The following is a 21,171-nucleotide window of genomic DNA, read 5'->3' on the forward strand; positions in this document are numbered from 1 at the left end:
CTAGTAGCAGTATAGGTGATACCTCAGAAAGATAAAATTTTGTTTCTATACTGACATCAGCCCAATTCAGGAGGGAGTTCCTGCTTAAACTCACTCACCCTTTCTCTGTAGAGTTACAGTCAGTAAACACATCCTCTCTGCAGTCACAGCCTTATAGAGGCCAAACTTTTTCTTGAACTCATCCCCACTGCTACATCATTTGTTGCCCTCCTACCTCCTTATCGCATGACAGCTACAGATAGTGCAATTTCCTATTGGTGACACACATCCAGGACAAAAAGAAGGCAGCGTTACCACAGAGGATGAGCAGAACAGCATGCAAGGTGGGACACAACATCAGCAAGTGACATAAAAACAGGAAAGGATTGAAATGGATGTGCTGAGTGCTTGGATCCCACACAGGTCAAGTTCTCTGACCTACATTTAAATGGGAAGGCCCTACAGCCAGAGGGCAGCTTTGCCTTCCTTTAAACTTCAAGGGAACTTGTATGAGTCTCATACAATTTGATTGTATGGACTGGAGAGGAGCTGAAGTTCGATACAGCCAGGAATACCAATAACACCTCCCTGCTGCAGGGAGGGAAGAGTCTGTTCTCAAGATAAAAAGGATTCAGGTGGAATACAGGGACACTGGAATACTGGACACCTTATGACAGAGCTGGGTCACAGGACTTTTAACATCTATCCCAGAAAAGATAGCAAATACTTTTGCTCAGTTTCTGAGCTTTCACAAGCCAATCCAAACCAACTTTCCAAACTTCTAGAAATTTATCACCATTCCACTTCAGACATTTTATGCACGCCTACTACTACAAACACATGCTCCCTGTTTCAGGGGAAAAGCCCCTAGCAAGACATTCAAAAATAAAGCCAGCCCCATTTTTTTCTCCATGCAGGTAATCTCCAGACCCTTACCTGGACGACAGGATGGCCTCCGGTTGGTGCCTTGACTGCCCCTCGGCTCCCCTCCGTCTCGTAGTGCGCACGGTGGTGAGGCTTGGGCTGGACTTCGATCCGCAGCTCGTAGGAGCCAGACTGACTGGAGAGAGGCCACTCGAGGGGTGGGAGCGACTGGACGGGCAAACTGGGCAGAGAGAGACCAGACAAGCTGAAGCCTTTCAGCACTTTATTTCCCAAAGCCCTGAGCTGTTTGTCCTCCAAGAACCCCACTGGGCTGCTCCTGCTGACACACTCGGGAGTTTCTTATTAATTTCAGTGACCGCATGCTGTCCTGCTCATGCTTGATTACAAACCTAGATGGAATTCAGGACAAACACAGTAATTTCTGTGGGCCCATCTCCTGGCAGAAGCATGACACCTCCATGATCTTAAATAGAGATATCCGTAGCAGTTGCATTATTTCAAAGATCCCCCTCTTTTACCTAACTTTGATGAGTGCCTTGAGTTTTGAACATGGGTAGTGTACATTGAAAAATTATCTCCATTTGCCATTACTTGCCAGTTGTGTAAGTTAGTAACACTGTATGATTTTCACAATTAATAAGATGCAGAAGAATAAAGTGCAAAATAGTCTTTCCTGATAATAGTTCTCCTGTTATCAAAATGCACAAGAGCTTACCACATGAGATCAATACAATCAAACATACAATTTGAGCTTGCACTGCATTTTAACTGCATGAAGTTCAACTGCATGAAGGTCAACTGCATGAAGGTCAACAAGGCCAAGTGCCAGGTCCTGCACCTGGGGCGCAATAACCCCAAGCAGAGCTACAGGCTGGGAGATGAGTGGTTGGAGAGCTGCCAGGCAGAGAAGGACCTGGGAGTGATGGTGGATAGTCGGCTGAATATGAGCCAGCAGTGTGCTCAGGTGGCCAAGAAGGCCAACGGCATCCTGGCTTGTATCAGGAACAGCGTGACCAGCAGGGCTAGGGAGGTGATCGTCCCCCTGTACTCAGCTCTGGTGAGGCCGCACCTCGAGTACTGTGTTCAGTTTTGGGCCCCTCGCTACAAGAAGGACATCGAGGTGCTTGAGCGGGTGCAGAGAAGGGCGACGAAGCTGGTGAGGGGCCTGGAGAACAAGTCCTACGAGGAGCGGCTGAGGGAGCTGGGCTTGTTCAGCCTGGAGAAGAGGAGGCTCAGGGGCGACCTTATCACTCTTTTTAGGTACCTCAAGGGAGGCTGTAGCGAGGTGGGGGTTGGCCTGTTCTCCCACGTGCCTGGTGACAGGACGAGGGGGAATGGGCTTAAGTTGAGCCAGGGGAGTTTTAGGTTAGATGTTAGGAAGAACTTCTTCACTGAAAGGGTTGTGAGGCACTGGAACAGGCTGCCCAGGGAAGTGGTGGAGTCACCATCCCTGGAGGTCTTTAAAAGACGTTTAGATGTAGAGCTTAGGGAAATGGTTTAGTGGGGACTGTTAGCGTTAGGTCAGAGGTTGGACTCGATGACCTTGAGGTCTCTTCCAACCTAGAAAATTCTGTGATTCTGTTAACCAACTCCAACTTTGTGAGTATAAACTGCTGCCAGGACTGATCTAACAAGTCACAGAAAGACACAATCTATGTGACTTCTTCTTCCTCTTGCAATTTGTGTTTCCCACGTTCGGAGCAGTACGGGGTAAACCCAGCATGGGGACAACCATGCTGACACGAGGGATGGCACAGCTGACAGGATCCCAGATGCGACTCAAAGTGGAGTAACAAATTTGGAAATTGCCATTCTGGCCGACACACAACAAACAGGGTCCAAACTGATGTCCTGCTGGGTGCTGCCAGTGCCAGATAACAGAGGGAATTGATGAGAGACATGCAAGTGACTGAGATTTTGGTTAGACGACAAATTAATTAACAAACACCAAGTCACTTGGAGTGGAATGAGTGTTCGGTCTGACTTGGAGCAGCATGCTCCATTCTGACTTGGGAAATATTTGAAGTATTTTTTATCCTTGATGGAAATTTGTAAGCAAGACATTTGCGGAATTTAGAAAAGCAACCGAACCATTCTCTTTAAAAGTAGCTGGATGGAATTAGAACATTTAACCTTTGTCAAAGGCTGTTTGGAATCTGCTCTTTATACAAAGTTTGGCAAACTGATATGAATTTTTTGCGTGACGTGGTACCAATGAAACACTTCGGCGATGTTTCTTCCAAACCCAGACCACTCACCTCACAGAGGGATTGGGCTCACATGAACCAGGGCTGTCCCCACGCACTTAGCTTTGCTCTGCAGCAGGATCTGGCCCAGGGGAACGCTCCTTAGGGATCCTCATGCACAAGATAGGGCATCATACCATGAGAAAATACCCAACCACAAGAAGCATTACATACCTGCAGATAGGAATTGCTGGCATCAGTTGTTTTGTCCAGGATGGAGGAACCAACAAAATCGATTCTGGGGCTGAGTTTCTCCTGTCCTCCTGCTCGCAAGGCCCGTGGAAGTCAACAGTCTGAAAGACGTGACATGGAATGCTGTTTTTGTGGGAAGGCATGGACGAAGGGTCAGGGCTGGTTTTCCAAATTTTCGTGGGAACACCACAGGAAGGATCTGTAGGGAGGCTGTTCATAGCATCCATGGAAATAGAAGCGGTGGGCAACTGCGTGTAAGTAACTGAAGAGCTGTCTTCCCTCAGTGGGATGCGAGGAGATGATTGTGGAGAGGGGGTCCTTGACTGTCGTGGAGAAGTGGAAGGCAGCTGAGTATTGTAGAGCTCAGTGCAAGAGTACCTCCGTTTTGCACCTGGTGACGAAGACCTTGAGTTGGGACGGGGTGATGGTGAATGTTGTCCCAAGCAGGTTTCCTCCGTGATGCTTGTTCGTGGTGACATTATTGGAGAGGTTCTAGGAGAATAATGAGTATGGATGTTTTGAAACTGCGGACAAAGGTCATCACTAGGACCATTATTTGGTGAAACACATGGTGATGTGCAAGGAGATAAATTTGTCTCTGAAATGAAACTTGCAGAGGAGCCACTACTAGCTGGGCTCAAACACAGTGGTTCTCTGTAGCCCTCAAAGCCAGGGACAGGCAGGGTAACCCTCGGGCTAGCAGTAGCTGAGTTTGGCTGATGTTCTACCAAAAGAACATCTGTGTCTCTGCTGCGGTAGGGACCCCCTGAATGAATCAGTTCAGGATATGGAGTAATTTCAATCCTAGGGCTCGGAGCAGAGGCCCCTGCAGCGTTGGCAGGGTTTGTAGGTGTTGTCCCTATGCTATCTGGCTGTCCATATCTGCCCATGGGATCTGCAGAAAGGCTAGAAAAAGGCAGGGGGCATGGCTTGAGGCCACAGTCCAAGACATCATGAGCGTATGCAACTCCAGAGGGTGGGCTGCTGGTTTTATGTGGAGTCGGTTCTTCTGGAAAAAGAAGGGTCTCTTTAAGGCTATAAATATTATTACAGAAGCTGAGCAATCATGGATTAAAATATGCATATTTATAAACTGATTGTGATCTGATATTAGGTAAATATTTGTTTAATTATTTTAACTGCAATTAATGCTTGTGAAAAGTACTGGATTAACAGCCAGGGAAGCTCAAGTGCTCAGAGCAGATGCAGCATGGACAGAAGCACTGCAAACTCCTCCACACTGCCCTGTTGGGCTCCCACTACCTGAGCTAGAGGGGTCACCTGGAAGGGTAGGCAGCACATCAGCCTCTCTGCCCATTTAGACACGGGCCTTCCTATTCATTTTGCCAACTCCATCCATTAGCATCAACTGAAATGTTGTGATGCCAGTCAATTTTTGTCAGCTACAAGCTGGAGTGAGACCATCACATCATGAAACCACTTCCAAATAGATCTATATAAAACCAAAAGGTTAAGGAACAGCTTTTGGTGAAAAGTAAAGCCCAGCCAAAAAAGGTTTCATGAAACCAATGCTGAGTTCAAGCTCAGCATTATAAAGCCAATTCTGTGTGAAGATTTGTTTGGCTCCATACCACATCAACAAGTCTTAGGAACAGGTTTCACATAAAAAAGCACCAGATGATCAGAAAACACATTCACAAAGGTTTGTTAAAAAAGAAAGATATAGAAAGAATCCAATCCCATTTTTACAGGCAATCACTTTCTAATTCAGCTCAGAGGAGGATTATAAAGTACAGAAAAACACGTAAGTGTTCAGTGGAACCCTCACTGCTGGTACAGAAATTCTCAATTCTTAGAGATTCTCCATTTCGCAAACTGTCCCCAGACTGCAGAGCATAGGGATGCTTCTAGGCCAGAGCAGGATTCCCACCAGCATTGCTGAGCCCAGCTCAGATCTCATCCCAGCACCCCATCGGGTGCTTAATACCAGGGGCATCTGAGAGCAAGTCATGCCAGGTATCCCTGGGACAGACTCCTCGATGAACATCAGCTCCAGTAGTTTCCCTAGCCTGGGAGCTGAATAATACTTGTCATTACACAAGAACATGCAGGATATCACCAGGAATTTTATGGTTTTAAAGACTTTAATGTATCCAGCAGGAAATATTTGAAACAGCACGATTTGAGATTAATTTGCTTTATCTGTTCACCCTTGGGCACAGATCAGTATGTGTCACAGTCAAAGAGCTTTTTGGTTCCAACATTTTCTCTAAGTCCTACATGAGACAGCATTTCCTCTGAGCAATAGCATTGTACATAAAGCCAGGTAGGAGCCAACCGTACTTTTTGCAAGAGCAGCAAAAGGCTGTAGTGAAATTTCTACACAGAGACTATCATTCAATTTCAGGGGTTTTCTGGTATCTTTCAGTTTTAAATCCCTCAGTGTGAGGGCAAAATCCACCACAGATTGGTCTGTAGTGAGAAGTTCAAAGCCATCTTTACTTTTTGATTATGAACCTGTTTTTCTCCTCCAAAGTGGCAGCATTTCCTAGTCATTAGCTCCATTAGGGATTTTTTCTTAAAATTAACTCAGCTTTAAGATTGTGTAAATGAAGACAGAGTCTCAGCATGGACTGCTACTACTACTTTTTGTGCTGAAAGTTTTGCAAAACCTGGAGAAAACTCCACTTAAAGAAAAAATTAGCAGGAAATGCTGAACTTTAGTGTTTATTGGACAACACCAGCCTGCCAACCAAACAAACCAACACACAGAATTTCTATGTGACAGGATCAGAGACAACTGGAAGAGTCCAGCTTGTAGAGTCCTTAAGGTTCCCTCTGGCTTTTAATCCCAGCACGTAGCTGCTTGGGGAATAGGGAAAACAGCAATGAGTAACTGAATTTTGAGCTGAACATTTTTTAGCACCATTATCTCAGATATCAGAGCTTTGGCATTCACAGGAATTCACGTGCCACTCACATCACTCATATTCTGTCACATCATGCCTAGATATTGGTGCTATGATTCACTGTGAATTAAACTCATCCCTCCTTAGGGCTCAACAGAGCAACACGCCTTCTCGCAGTCGCACAAAACATCGCTCCCACTGCTTTCAGAAGAATCATTCAGATTCAAATTGATGCAAGCGAGCAAAATCAGCACCAAACAGAGCAAAGATTGACATCAAGAGTCGAGACAGGATTCACACAGCAATCAGTAATCGCATAAAAGCTCTCCAGGCTGAACAGCTTCACATCAAGGAACAGGCGGCCGTTTCAGTTCCCCATTCAACAGACTGCTGTAATAGCTGCCCCCACCGCACACGTTAAATCTTACTATCTGTGCCATTAGCTGCCAGGTACACATACAAGAGGGAAAGAATAACAGGTCCTCACAACGTATGTCACGCAATGAAGCCAGCATGTTCAGATTTGTGTCGAGGGGATAGGGGGACAGCAACAAGATATTTATATGTGCATGTGTAATTTTTAAGGTTTTATGAATAACAAAAACATACACCCCCCATTTTGCTCATTAAAAACAGGCTTTCAATTATTTATATTATTTTTCTTTCCTTTTCCCTGAAACACTGTGTTATTAAGCACTTTCAATACAAGCACTTTCATCCTGGCTATCCACCCTCCAAGAGGATCCGTGCTCCAGATATTAATGACAATATTTCGGCACAACAGCAAGCTGCAACACGACCGTGCCTTCATGCAGCATTCTTCCCAGAGCACTCCAAAGCGCTTCACAGGCCACGCAAGCTGGGATTGCTCACCCCTCGCTAGCCGGGAGCGAGCCAGGCAGGCACCCTTTGCCAAGCAGACAACACCCACAGCCTTCCTCAGAACAAAAATATTTAGCTTCCCCCCCACTAAACACACACACACACACGTTGAATTATTGATAAAGCGGGTGGCAGCGCTGGGACGTGGGGAGTGCTGCAGACGAGTGCGGCTTGGCCCGCGTCAGGTCAGGGAGCCCCTGGGCTCAGGGCGGGGGCGGCTCCGTGCGGCCTGGAGACGCTGCCGGGCCCTGACGCATCGGCCTGGCTTCAGCAGGACCCAGGGCTTGAGGGTTTTTTTGGGAGATCTCCCGGGCCTGCGTAGTTTCAGAGCTACAATGAAATCACTGTCCCAGGCGCTGTTGCCCACGCCTGTGGCGTCACAGTCTGTTGCTGCAGAAACGCCTGTGATGCTACGGGGCAACACTCTGACTTCACGGGGGAGGGAGAAGGGGCGCTTGGGTGAAGCAGCGAGTGCTGCGTTCCTGAAATAAATGGCTCTTCCACTGACAGCAGCAGCAGTTTTGGCTCGTGATTCAGCAGGAGCAGGACTGGCTGCTCAGCTCACTGCCGATGTGCCCAGGATCCACTCAGGGAAGGGGAGGACGCAAGCCAACATCCCACTTCCCCATGCAAGCGCCACGGGAGTTTGTTTTTCCAAACAACATCAGGAGACGGGAGGGTCAGGGAAAGGTTGTTCCCCTCCTGCTTTCCCTCTGCATTCACAGGCACCAGCCTGAATGTGGAGCAGCCCCAGGCATGGCAGCGTATCCCATGGGTGCTTCTCCTCAGCACGGGGAGGAAAAGCTGCCCCCATGAGCTTGGTTAGGGTGGCAGGAGCAGAGGAGAGCCCCCCGCAGGGCACCCTGAGGAGGCGAGGGGCCATTGCATCCCCATACAATAGGACCATTATGATCAATAGACCTAGCACACATGTTCTGCAAGAACTGAAGTATCTTTGCAACCTGTGTGGAACTCCAGGCAGCACGGCTTTGCTCCCAGTGTTGTGCCACCTTCAAGGATTCATCTATTCCTGCACCCCAGCACACAGACAGAGCTCTTTCTGTGAAGGACGGCCCTCTCCACTGCTTTTTCTGACCGCAGCTGGACAGACATCTCAGGGAGCGACCCAGAGCAGCACAGCTCCCCTGACACCCCTCTTTCTGCCCCTGTCACCACAGGGCTTCCCCACCTCCCTTCACTTGGGCACTGCTCAGTCTCTTAGCCTTAGCTTTCACTGCTGACTCATCCTCTGATTCACTAACAAAATATCCTTCTTGCTTGAAAGGGAGTTAAAAGAAAGAGAACTTCACATCCAAACAGCACCGGTGCCTCCCCACATCCTCAGTCAGCGTCAGCGCAGACTGTCAGCAGACCTACTCCACCACTCCCCCCTGGTACCCAAGCCTCACGGCTAGCGACGGCCTACCTCCAAGCCCTGCGGGAGGGATCGCATCCAAGCTGACAGCTCTTTATTACCCGCTTTGTTCCTCAGTCTTTATTCAGTTAAAAGTTCACAAGATGATCTTTCCTCTTCTCACAATAGGAAATGGAAGCAGAACTCTGTACACTACCACGTTATAAATAAACAGCACACCAGCTCCTATAGACACACGAATGCTGCAGGCAGCTCAACTAACCATCTGGTGGCTGGGCCACCTCCCCAGGTGCTCACATTGCAAGCAATTACCACGAAGAGCTAAAACACAGGTGAAAAAGATCAATGGATTTAAGTTTCAAAGGATTTAACTTTTCACACACCTCTGAAAGAGGAAAACCTGTACTGAGGCCTGCTGGGCCCAGGAGATTTCCCCAGTCTGGCCCGACGCACACCAGTGCGTGCACACATGTGTTTGCAGCGGCCCACCCTGTGCTGTTTGTTAAACAAGGCAGCAACTTCAAAGCCATTCAGTCAGCCAAATGTGACCTTGCCAATTAGCATGAAATTAGGGAATAACAGATCACCAGAGCAACTGCATTCCACAATGGGTTCATACAAATCATCATCTAAGAAAAGCTAAAGATAGCCGTGTGCAGGACAAGGCAGCCAAGGGAACGCAGGGAAGAAGCTTGGATTTGACCTCACACCCATTTGCTGTAATTTAAATTGAGTTACTTATTTGCATAAGTAAGACAGTCCTAAAAATTTTTAATTACTTATTATCATTTCATGACGAGTCCGGAGCTTTTTTGCATTTTTCAAAAGCTGGGTATTCTGATATTTACTCTAGCTGCCTGGAAGCTCAAAGTGAAAGTTGGTTTCCTGAGTGAAATCTGGTATTCTCTGTTACATGTGCATATTTGTTTCCTTACTGTACGGCTGCTGCTGAACACTGCGTCCTGTGTTACCGAGGCAGTTACCAGCACTGAGCTGCAAGCATTTTTCCCCTTTTAATAGCTTTGTAGTGGGGAGAAAAAGGAGGAATGAGGCAAATTATACAGCGTTTAACAACTACAAGAGGTAGCAATGTCCCTATGAGTCTATCTACCTATAAGTCAGCACTTAAAAGAATATTAATATTTACAGGTACTCCCTGTTTCCCCTCTCTATAATATATATACATAGCCATTTGCTTTAAGATTCTTATTGCAAGATGCAATGTAAAGGCTGCTGAGCTACAGCAAAGGCTTGAGTCTATGAGCAAATCCTCCTTCTGACTGCCAGGCTCACCTGTTGTCGTAGGGCAGGATTTGTCTGGAATCTTATTAAAAGATGGGTTTTGTTTGAATTTTAAGTTTCAGAACTCCACTCAGAGGATCGCTTCTCAGAAGGGTTAACCTCAAGTATCAAAGAAAAGATGTGCTAGTGCTATCTATCGGTGGAACAATCATCCCATGGTAAACACAGAACAAAAATACAAGAACTGACCTGCAAAAGCAGAGCAGAGATCTGGCTTTCCATTTTTTTGTCTCTCATAGTGGAGAGAGATTATGGAATTAGTAAGGAATAACATTCAAAACATTTGTCAGAACATGTTCATCAGGGAATCCTATTTGCAGGAGCTAGTTCAAATTCTCATTTAGAGTCTGCCATTCCTCTCGCAGAGGAGTTGTAACCTTGCTGGGAGGTTCAACAGGTGCAACTACTTTCTGTCAGTCTCCTCTGAGAAACAAAGATATTCAGCACCTTTCAAATTTGAAATTAGATAAAACTTGGGGTACCACTAGCAATGCCTCCACGTGTCTCTTTGAAGGGCATGAATCTAACACATAGTTTAAAAGGGCAGTAAGCATCTTCCACACCCAAGCGAAACCATGACTTCAGCCTAGCAGCCAGGACACCCACTTTGCACAATTCCCAAAGCCATTCACCTGGGCACTTCTTGGAGTTCAGCCTGCTAAAGGCAGACATGTCTGGTTTGAAAATACCAAGGAGAAGATAGCTAATTAAAGTCTGGCCAGTAAGGGTGAAAGTAAAAGGCACATGGAAAATGGCACTGTGTACAACACTCCTGCTTATGGAAATGGTTGGCTTAAAGAGGAATATCTAATATTAATAATATTGACCGTAGGGTTTTTATTTACCCTTTTTTCCTCTGTTGCTTTTATAGCAGTCCATGTTCCTGTTGTCTCAGGCACACATAAGCACTCCTGAATGCCAACTGCTTTCAGTAAGAATATTTCTGGCATTTCCATGGCAACAAGTTGTGATATAGATCCTACTTTTAAAACACAAGCTTAGGTAGATACTGTCAAATCACAACCTTTTAAAAAATTGTTTATCATGAATAAACTTTCATACCAATCCATTTCTAGAGCCCTGGATTTCTATTTGTTTCATTAACTATTTTTTTAATTACTTTTAGCATGTTTGCAGAGATTTGTTATTATAGGACTTGTCATGAGCAGTGGGTGGAGCTGCCCAGACTGAGGAAACCAGAGCCTCTTTCAAACAGGCTTTGAACATAGGAACCAGACTCAAATACGGGGATCCTCGCTCAGACACTCCTATGGTTTTGGTTCCATTTTGAATCCTCCACTGAAAGGGACTTGTTTTCCTAACTGCAGTTCATCTGAGGCCAGAATCTCACATGAACAACAAGCATCATTTACCACCAGCATGTGGATAAAGCCCTTCCTCAACATTTGAACATTTTCTGTTCTCGTGTAAACACGCTTTAATCTTTTGTACATTAAAGGTCACGGATGTATACTGGATTGCTTACAGACTCAAGCTGGTGCCTTTTCAAAGCAAGAGAGAATGTTCTCCAGATTACAATGCCAGTATATATGGCTGTGATTTTTTTTATGCTAATGATTTCCATCTTTGGAACAAACAAAATTACTACTAATTATGGTTTCCAGTCATTCAAATGTGGAGAAAGCAGGCTCAAGAAGGAAGTTACTTCTACTACAAGCGTACACTGCTCTGCATTTATGCGGTTGAGAAGATTAAACTTTCTACCCCCCACCTACGCACTGCTATATTCTGTGGAACTTCCCACCTAAGGCCTCACAGCAGTACTCGCTATTGCAAAGACGTGAAAAGAATAGTATCTGAAACTTTCTCTGAAAGTGAATGTATTTTCATTAAAATCACTGACCTCTTCCCATCATGGGTTTATTACAGCATGGTTTGATCTACATTAATCCTTGAAAGAAACTTGAGCTTTGGACATTGGATGGCACTAGCCACCCTAACTCAGCTGCCATGCTGGCGCACGTTTCTATATGTGCACATGTAAACAAAGACTAAAACTCAGCAACTACTCTCCATTTTGCTAATGATGCCACAGTTCAGGCCTATTGGGTCTCCTTCACCTGCACCATCCCCTAAGAACACAGCATCTTCTTCAAATGCCCTAACGAAATGCCACCTCTACTGTGCAGAATCAAAAACGAGCATGTCTTAGAAATGACATCCCAGCACTGCTTTCCTCGGGGTCCTGCCCCTTTCATCTGGTTTACACAGATCTGTATTTTAAGAAGCTGCAAGTATCACTTTTTAGTACCACTAACAGGCAGGATCATCATTTGGAAAGTCAGGGAGCACTTGTCACGACACTTTTAGTACCACAGACTTGCATGAAGTCGGAAAAGTAGGAGAACAACCTGTCACTTTTTTTAAAAAGACCTTTTCTTTTTTCAGTTTAACCAAAGTCTATGACATCTGAACCCAAACTGAAAACCAGCTCGGCAGAGCTCCCTGCCACGCCAGCTCCCTAACTCTCCTCCTGGGCAGGGAGCTCCCAGCGCACCCTCTGCCGCCGTGAGGACAGCCACAAGGCAACCATCCGAGCCGGGCGCTTCTCCATCTCCTTCCCGCAGCCCCAGGACTTTGTGTCACTACCAGGCGAGTCCCAGCATCTCTCCGGCCACCCCGGGCACCACCGAGGCACCGCCGCTTGCTGCAGCCCGGACGGGCGCGTCCAGAGCGGCCCCGCATCCCTCAGCGGGTGGCAGCAGGAGGCAGCAGGAGGCAGCGGGGCACCGCACCCAGCCGCCAGCCCGGCCGGGGGCTCGGCGAGGCGGGCAGGGGCCGGCAGCAGCCCCGGCCCCTTCCTTTTCCCCCCCGGGCCGGTCCCCGGGGACCGCTGGGTCCGACAGCGGCGGCCCCCGTCGGGGCGAGGCGGCGGCGCCCGGCTCCTCACCAACCTTCGATCGGCTTCAGGTAGTCGTAGTCGAAGAGGATGGAGAAGTCAAACTCCTCCTGGGGGCTGCCATCCCGGGCCGGCCCGGGGCCTTGCCCGGAGCCCCCTTCCTGCGGCTCGGGCTGCGGAGCCCGGGCAGCGGCGCTCATCGCGGCCAGAGCCCGGCGGGCGGCGGCGGCGGGGAGCCCCGGAGGTGGCCTTCAACAGCGAGCGGAGAGAATTACAGGGGATGAGAGGGGGAAGAAATAAAAGAGAAAAAAAAAAAATAAAAATAAAAGAGGGGGAGAAAAAAAAAAAAAGTAAAGGGAAAAAAAATAAACTCTCGCAGGGGTCGCGCAGAGGCCGGCGCGGCTGCCCCCGACGGCGGGGTGCGGGCGAGGAAGCCCTGCGGCGGCCCACGAGGGGATGGCGAGATGAGCAGCGGCTGCTTCCTGCTCCCGAGCAGCCACCTGCCGCCCGGGGCCGCCCCCGCGGAGGAGGAGCCCGGCCCGGCTGCACCGCACCGGCCCCGGGGAAGGGTGGCCCCGGCCGGGGTGCCGGTGGCCGAGCGGGGCCCCGCTGGGGGAGGAGGAGGGAGAGGGAAAAGGGAAGAGCTGGGAGAGGGAAGAGCAGGGAAACGGCCTCGCACGGTGCTGGGGAGCCCCCAGTGCCCGAGCTGCTCCCTGTCCTGTTACCCCAAGGGTCCCTGCTGAGGTTGGCAGGGGCTGCGGGCGGTGCTGCCCTTGCCTCCTGCAGGCTTCACACATCCCAAGCCACGTGCTCCTTCCCCTCGCCACAGGCAGGTTTCTGGGAGCATCTCCTGCAGGAGACTGACCTCCCTTCACTAGAACACCTTTAAAAACGCAAAGCCCGTCATGCACAAGGCCTCTGTTCTTCCCTGCCTTGCTCACAAACAGCGTTTCACCCAGTGGGCCTCACCGCCTTCCCTGCTGACCACAGCACCAGTGCTGCCAGCTTCCCCAGGTACCCCTCGCCCACCCAAGCCACATTGGCTGCATTCATCGGTCTGCCCGGGGCACTTCCAGGGGCTGGTCGCCTCCTGCCAACAGCCCTCTGCCCCTCTGACGGCTGCTGCTACCAGCAGGCTTCACTCGTGGGTACCTGGAGATCCTAAATTTGTGTGTTTAGAGCATCTGTGGTCAGAAGACTCTGTTCCTTCGCTTACCTGTTTGTATGGTTCCCTTTATTACTGAACAGATTGCTGTCACTGGGTCTGTGGCTTTGAAAAGCGCTCTTAGTCTGTAGACAGGGTAGGGAGGCAAAGGCAGAGAGACCAAGATCATTAAAAAGGTATTTTAGTGTTTACTTCAACTTGTTTTTATTTGCTAAGCCTAAAAAGCCTACAAATCTGACCCTAAACTACTCGCCTAAGTCTGTTTCATAGCTCACATCAACTGGGGTCTCTATGTTGAGGCTTATAACCTGCCACTGTCATCGTTAATATGGCCAGCCACATCATCACCTTCTCATCGCATTTTTTTACCATCCTTTGCCAGTTTGGAGTGCAAGAACAACTATGCTGAGCTGCTGCAGAAGCCCGCAGCAAGCCCTGTACCAGCCAGTCGCCCAGCGGCAGCTACTGGGACGTGTTTAGAGGCACCTATTGGTGACTGGGAACACTGCACCAGGCTTTCTGGTGTGAAGGGAGAGTGAGGGTAACTGCGAGGGCTCTGCTTTTGGGGCTGCATAAAGGCAGCTGGGGAGCAATCAGGCGGGATTCAGGCCTTTATGGCATTAATTCTTTACCTGAAAGTGGCAAGGGTTAGGGATAGCAGACTTCCAGAAAGGGCAGGCGATCCGGCAGACCTGATGGGCTGGGGTTTTTACTAAGGTATTTACAGGAGATGGTTAGCTGGAAATACCGGGATCCCTGCTGGTATGTTCTGTCTATACATGTACTGCTGGAGAGCAATTTCAACAGGGAAAGGAAAGCCACCAGTCCACATTCACAGCCACCAGCTTAACGAGCCATTTCACTGCAGTCAGTGCCAGGTTTTAACTCAGCAGAGACTAAAAGGACAGTATTTCTTTCTTGGGAACGCACAATATACGTAGTAATACAATAGCTTCCTAGGACCAAGCTATTTGAACTTTCTCCTGAGCTCCCTGCCAAAACAGCCAGGAACAGCAATTAGCTGGGTTTCCACACGGTCAGCAGGCAGCTTTGTGTGTGCACACGCATGTGGACAAGCAGCGTGAAGAGCCCACAGGCTGTGTACATCTCCCCTTGTGCCACACGATGCTGCTTCCTGGCCCGCTGTGGTTGCTTGCCTGGTGCGGGGACTGCTGAAGCCTGTTTTGGAAAGGATCCAGTGCTCTCTCTGTGGTCGAGCTGGAGACCACAGTTAAGTCTACCTCATCTGCTGCAGCGCTTCTTAATACTACACGAGGCGCTCGCACTCTGTAGTTTCTTACTGGTTCGGCCAGGGACAGGGCTCTGCTGCCGCCGGGCACAGACCGGGAAGCCTGCGCAGCCGGTGATTAGCGGTCTTGGCTTCTGGGATTCAGAAATGAGGCCACCCCAGGAAGCTGCAGATGGGGCTGAGCTCCTACCCTCAGGAACGTGCATGGGGAACGGCAGGGTACCGGCTCCTTAGGGAACATGTGCTGCTGTGTCTGAGGGCTTGATTCCTTCTGAACTGTTTAAATTTGAAGAAAAGAATATATTGAATTGGTGTATTTATATATCTGTTCTAAAATGATGCTTACCATTTGCTGGAGCACTAGCCTTTTATCATTAGCCCTTCTATTTAAAATTCATTAGAAAAACTAAATATACTTGCTGATCTTGGCTTAGCACTAAAGAGAGCTGTCATTCTTCCAGCTAACAACACATGGAGCACGATTGGATAGCATCATTTATATTAGCCACAAAAAGAAAATATGTAAATGATAATATTGGCCTTTTTAAATAAGATATGGGTGATTGGCAGGAGAGCATGGGGAAATGACCCCAACTTCTGCTAAATCTTTATCCGATCCTTCATCCTATATTTCCTAGCTTGCCTGCAATCCGTTAAGAATGTCAAGTTTTAAAGTTATCCTTAGCTACTCCTAGAATTAGTAATATTCCACAAATGGAAAATGTACCTTCTGCTTTCCAAGAGGACCATGTCATTCGAAATAGCTTCACTGCTAATTCATCGAATCATAAATTCTGACACTGGCGAGGAATTAGGGTGACAAGACAGCAATGAGAGAAGTGTTAGAGAAACGTAGGAATTAGCTCAGCTTGTAGGATTCAACTTTTTTCTTTTTTTTCTCCCAGCAGACAACCTGACAGATGTCAAGGAGCAATAGCCACCAGGCACACAACTGACTGCGTTCCTCTGCTCCCTTCTGCAGCTCATGGGGCACATGAGGACATTGGTCCCATATGCCCACTGAGCTGTATCATACAGGAATTGCAGTTTCCACAGACTTTGAGTACGCTGAGGTGTGAGTTATAATGTTATACCCTGTGGGCTGCCTTGGAACATACCAATGTGTTATTTTGAACAGAAGTGGTCCAAATCCACAAAATAAAGACCTGGATAAATAGAAATGCATGAAAACCATTACTAGGTGCAAGCAGCTGCAGAATTCAGATCAAGTGACAGCTGTAGTTCTTGGAGACCTCCAAGGACTGAGCAAAGTTTTGCTGAGACTCAAAACATGCTCTTGAGCCAACAATGAGAATAGAACATTATAAATTGTTTAAGTTGTAGCTGTTATAGCTACATAACTTACAAATACTGCCCTCAGTCTGTCATTAATAATTAGCAACGGAGAAAATACAGGAAAACTACTAGGCTTAAGTAGTGCATGGACTCTTCTGCTCAATACATGCACTCAGAAAAGGCACCCAGCCACTCCAAATCAAAGGAAAAACCCAAACAATGTGACAAACACTTCCTAATGCTTGTTTTCCATTAAGGCTGGAGAGAAAGGCTAGAATACAGCGTCCAAGGACCGGAAATACTAGCTGCTTTCCCTAATTCTCAGTCTTTTCCATATCAGGAACACTTCCTTTCTGCAAGGCTGCTCCGTGTTTTCTCCTTTCACTGCTCAGAAGGCAACACAGCCGCAAGTCTCCAGCCTCGCTCACAGCTCCGCTTGGGCCCGTAGCACCCACATGAGGGCTCTGGGACTCAGCATCAACTCCTATCTTTCTGCAAAGCCGTTTTCATCAGCCAGAAAGGTGTTTCAAGAAGTTAAGCAAAATCTGTCCTTGGCAGCATTAACAAAAATTGCAGCCACGTATACTTGCAGCAGCCTCTACACAGAGCAGAACTGGAAATACATTGTGCTCCCATTTCAGGGAACTGGAGAATGGAAGGAGTCCTTTTCCACATAGTTGGATCGGTGCTTGCCCTTGGCAGGGCTTTGCTTTAATAAACTTTAAAAGTATGTGAATACTGGACTACCTAGATACTTGGGGACGAGAAGTCCAAAAACAAAGCTAAGAGAGTATTTTCTAGTGTAATACAAACTATGATTTAAAAAGTGCTTCATGTATTTCTCAGTGTTTAAATTCACTGCAGATCTAATTTTTCATTTCCAATTTTCAGTTTCTACTTATACTGTTCCATTGTATTTCCTACACCAATAACTTCACTTATGCAAGCGAGTGGACGATGTTCCAAGCTGAAGGAAGCTTTAGACAATCTTCTCAGAAATATGGTGACTCTGCTAATTATTATGTGGACCACATGAAATGTAACTGGATCTGTAAAACTGTATTTTAAAGCCTCGTATTAAACATTTTAAAAGAAAAAGAAGTTAAGAGAAACGTATTAAAAATGCTGCACCGCTATTTAGCAGCTAAAACCCAGAGAAAATACAAGTCAATATTGTTTTAAAAAATCTGAGAGTTCTACTGGTGTATGTGGCAAGCATTAGAAATTTAACAGGCAGCTAAAACTTGTAGATGGACTTAATCCAAGGTCTTTAAAATGAGCTCAGACTCTGAGTGACTGGTTGCTCAGTCTGGAGTGTGGGGAGGGCTATTAAAGAAAAAAAAAAAAAAAGAGAGAGAGAGAGCAGGGAGAAATATTCTGGTACTTCCTTTAAAAGACACACATGCACACGCTACTATTCAATTTTGGGGTCAGGTTGAGTCAGAGATATTACCCCCCAATTTTAGGCTTAAAGTGGTTTGGCAAGAAAGGACAATGGAAAATTTGCTCATATCTCCGTGTTCCCATTAAGTTCTGAAGTCTGCTGTGCAAACCAAAGGAATGCACATATCATAGTTTAAAAAAATAGATTAAGCCAGTAGTGGAAAAGAAGCTCTAGGATATTATTATCCTAGGCTATTTCCAAAAAATGAATGATGAAACATTTCAGTTAGAATATCTATTGGAATGTTATAAAAGAGTGCTCCAATTATGTCAGTGTCCCATCTGTGAATGTGATTTCTGCCCTGTAAGAGACTCTGAAATGATTCACTGACTGCTAGCTGGTGTAACTGTCTCGCTGTGCATGCTTACCCACAGAAAGGGGCTACCTGGAGCGACAGAGCAGTGAGCAATGTGGAAAGACAGGATGACACAGGGACTTGGTTGCCTGATGAAAATCTCTGCTGTGTCTACTCTATCCTGCTGACTGTTGCAGAAGCACAGCACAGGGGAGCAAAGCTGCTGAAGCATCCTTTTGCTAACAGCGTTAGGCTGTGCAAAGTCTTCATCCCCCATTCCGAACCTGCTCTAATCATGAAACAGGGCTAGAGCCCGCAATTATTAACCTATATTTTACACACCCTACATTAATGAGACTCCTGCACTGTGCTGTGGGTGCAGAAATCCTCCCAAACACAGAGCCTGATAGCACCACGTGCTATTCACTCCTAGCAGTTTCATGCAGCTATTTCTCTGCGGACAGACTGGGAGCAGGACATGAAGGCGAGTTGCTGTCAGACTGCATTCCCATCACTGCTGTGCCACGGACAGAAGCAAGCATTTTGCCTAAGGGAAAAACACACGCCTGGGCCCAGGAGCATATTCTTTCTGGAGCGTCTCCAGGCTGTGTTGTGTAGCTGACTGCACTGCTTGTCTGGCTACTGTGGTCTCAAATATTTGATCTGGAAAAAAAATCAGTGCTTTTCTTTTTGGTCAGTGACTGCAGGGCTCTGGGGAACATCCGCGCCTGGGGAAAGCGGGGATGCATAATAACGGAAGAAATCCTGGTAGGTGCCATCAGAGCGCTGCCCTGTGCTTTGGTACACCACCACCCTACAGGAGGTGAGAGTGTGACCTTGACAACACCCAGAAGAGCAAGAAGTCTCCTGTCTTCCCCCTTCCTGCTTTCTCTGCAGCAAAATAACTTCTCTGTGGTGTTGTGAGAGTGACTAAGAGCAGCTGAGGTGCTCAGGAGAGAGGGAGTTGTGGCTGGAGGAAGCCGAGGAGCAGGAGGCAAGGCGATGGCCTGATCCTAAGGCGGTGCAAAGCCGGTCGGAGTCTTTCCATTGGCGCTAGCGAGTGCTCGGATGAGCCCTTTTGGGCGTACGCGTTAACGAGTGTGTTTTGGCAGGTGCCTGGGGAAGCTCGCTAAGGCAGGAGAAAATAAACCAGCCGCTGCTAAGAGCCCTTCAAACGCCTCCTACCCGGTAGCCCGAGCATCCCCTCCGCCGGCCCCGGCAGCGCCCGAGCCTGCGGCTCTGACTCAGCGGCCGGCGGCAGGGCCAGCGCTGGCGGCCAGGGGCGGGAGCGGGCCGGGAGGGACCTAAAATGGAGCGAGGCCGTGGAAAAACGGCCCCGTCCCCCCCCCACACACACCTCCCACCCCCCTCTCTCTCGGCACAGCTCCGCGGGCCGGCAGCCCGCCGCTGTTTGAAAATCGCCACTCACCTGCGCTGCCCCCCCCTGCGGCTCGGTGGCTGCGGGAGCGGGGGGAGCAGCGTGGGGCCCCCCCAATCTTCATCCCCCCACCCCCCGGCCTCCCCAGCGGTGCTTTTCCCCGGGGAGGGCTTTCCCAGCGCGGAGCATCCTCCGCTTGGAGCCGCTCCCCGAGAGCCCCCCCTCCCCGCAGCCCTGTCCCATTACCCCATAACCCCATACCCCATAACCCCATTACCCCTTGCACCCTTCCGCGGGGCCGCGCCCTGCCCCAACCGCGGGGATGGGATGGGGGGGACCCCGCGGAGGATGCCGCAGCCCCTCCTAGGCGGCGCCAGGCTCTAGGAAAGGGACAGGGGACGAGGGACAGCGGCCAGGGGCCACCTCCGCGGGCTGCCGGCTCGGCCCCGGGGCGCAGCGCAAAGTTGCGCCCCGCGCAGGGGGCGCGCACCGAGCGCTGGCGGCGGGGGCGGCTCCGCCTCTCGCCGCGCTTAACTCCTGCATCCACCGGCACCGCCACCCGCAGGGGGGCCGGGAGGAGCGGGGGCACCGAGCCCCCCACCCCCCGGCCCCGCTGCTCCCCCCCTGGGGGGCTCCGAGGCCGGGGGCAGCCGCGGGCACCCCCCGCGCAAGCCCCGGCCCGAGCCCGGCGGTGCCGGGGAAGCCGCCGGCGGTGCCCGGAGCTGCGGCCGGGGGCAGGGGCGGAAGGGTTAAGCGGCCCGGGGGGGTGTCAGCGAGCTCCTCGGGTGCTGGCTCGCAAGAGGAGTCCCTCTGGCTGAGGTTTAAAGGAGGGTTCTCCAGGCAGCTTTGCAGCGCCTTCACGGAGCACGCTTCGAATCAAACCCAAACCCAAACCCAGTCCCGTCCCTGCCCCGAGGGACCTTGTCGCCCCAAGAGCCCTCCTGCCCACCCGGCCGTGCGAGCCGAAAACCCGCAGGAGGCACCTGGTCCACGGGGAGACCCCCACACGGCCCTGGGAAAGGGAAAGGCACGGGAGGGCACGCACACAGCACACAGACACGCAGCACCCGAGTAAGACCCTACCTTGATCCATAGACCTCATGATGTGGTGGTAATGTACCAGCCTGCAGGCAGTTTCTCTCTGCATCAGGAATTTAAAAATAAAAATTAAAAAAAAAAAAAATCAATAGCAGGGGAAAAAAAAAAAAAGAAAAAAGAAAAAAAAGTCTTCTTTAAACCATGTTCAACCAATGCCGCCCAGACAGAGGGAACCCCTCTTGCTCGCCTCCTCCGTAAGTGTTTGGAGGTGCAAAGAGGGATCCGAACTGGGCTGAGCTTGTTCCTGAAGTGAAGTCAGTTCTCTGCTCTGAGATGAGGGTTACTAGAGAGGGAAAGGCCACTTCCTTCCCTGCTCCGAGTGTTTATAGTCTTTGAATGCTGTAAAATAACGGGATTCCCTCACTGTTTCCTCCTGTTTATCCCAGTGCCATGGAAACTCCTGGATGGCCGCCATCTCCCAAACTGAGGGCTTTCCTGCAAGCTTCACACTCAGGAATCCATGACGTCTCCAGCTCCGGGCCAAGGCAGCTCTGCGGCTTTCTCAGTCTGCAGCACAAGCACTTAATTGTTGAGCAGAAAGTTAGAGAGCGAGAAAGAAAGAAATATGGATGATGTTAAAAATCCCAGTGTGTGCTTTTTAAACAAAACTTGCAGGCACTGCAAAGCCTTTCAAAGCAACGGGGCTTCTGTGCAG

At 49.1% G+C, this 21,171-nt stretch overlaps 1 protein-coding gene across 3 annotated transcripts in view; it reads right to left on the minus strand.

The window, feature by feature from the left end:
• Positions 1-20,552, minus strand: part of NFATC2 (nuclear factor of activated T cells 2) — a 96,742-nt gene extending 76,190 nt beyond the window's left edge. For 2 of the 3 annotated variants that reach the window (XM_032198434.1, XM_032198435.1), the window contains exons 1-3: positions 20,502-20,552; positions 3,285-4,311; positions 916-1,084 (exon numbers count right to left, since the gene is read on the minus strand). In XM_032198434.1, coding sequence (XP_032054325.1) covers positions 916-1,084; positions 3,285-4,311; positions 20,502-20,520 — 1,215 coding nt within the window. In that variant the 5' untranslated portion in view covers positions 20,521-20,552. The remainder of the gene's footprint in view (positions 1-915; positions 1,085-3,284; positions 4,312-20,501) is intronic. The other variant, XM_032198436.1, reaches the window with a different exon arrangement.
• Between the last annotated feature and the right edge of the window lie 619 nt (positions 20,553-21,171).

Source organism: Aythya fuligula, chromosome 16 (assembly GCF_009819795.1).
Source record: "Aythya fuligula isolate bAytFul2 chromosome 16, bAytFul2.pri, whole genome shotgun sequence".
NCBI lineage: Eukaryota > Metazoa > Chordata > Aves > Anseriformes > Anatidae > Aythya > Aythya fuligula.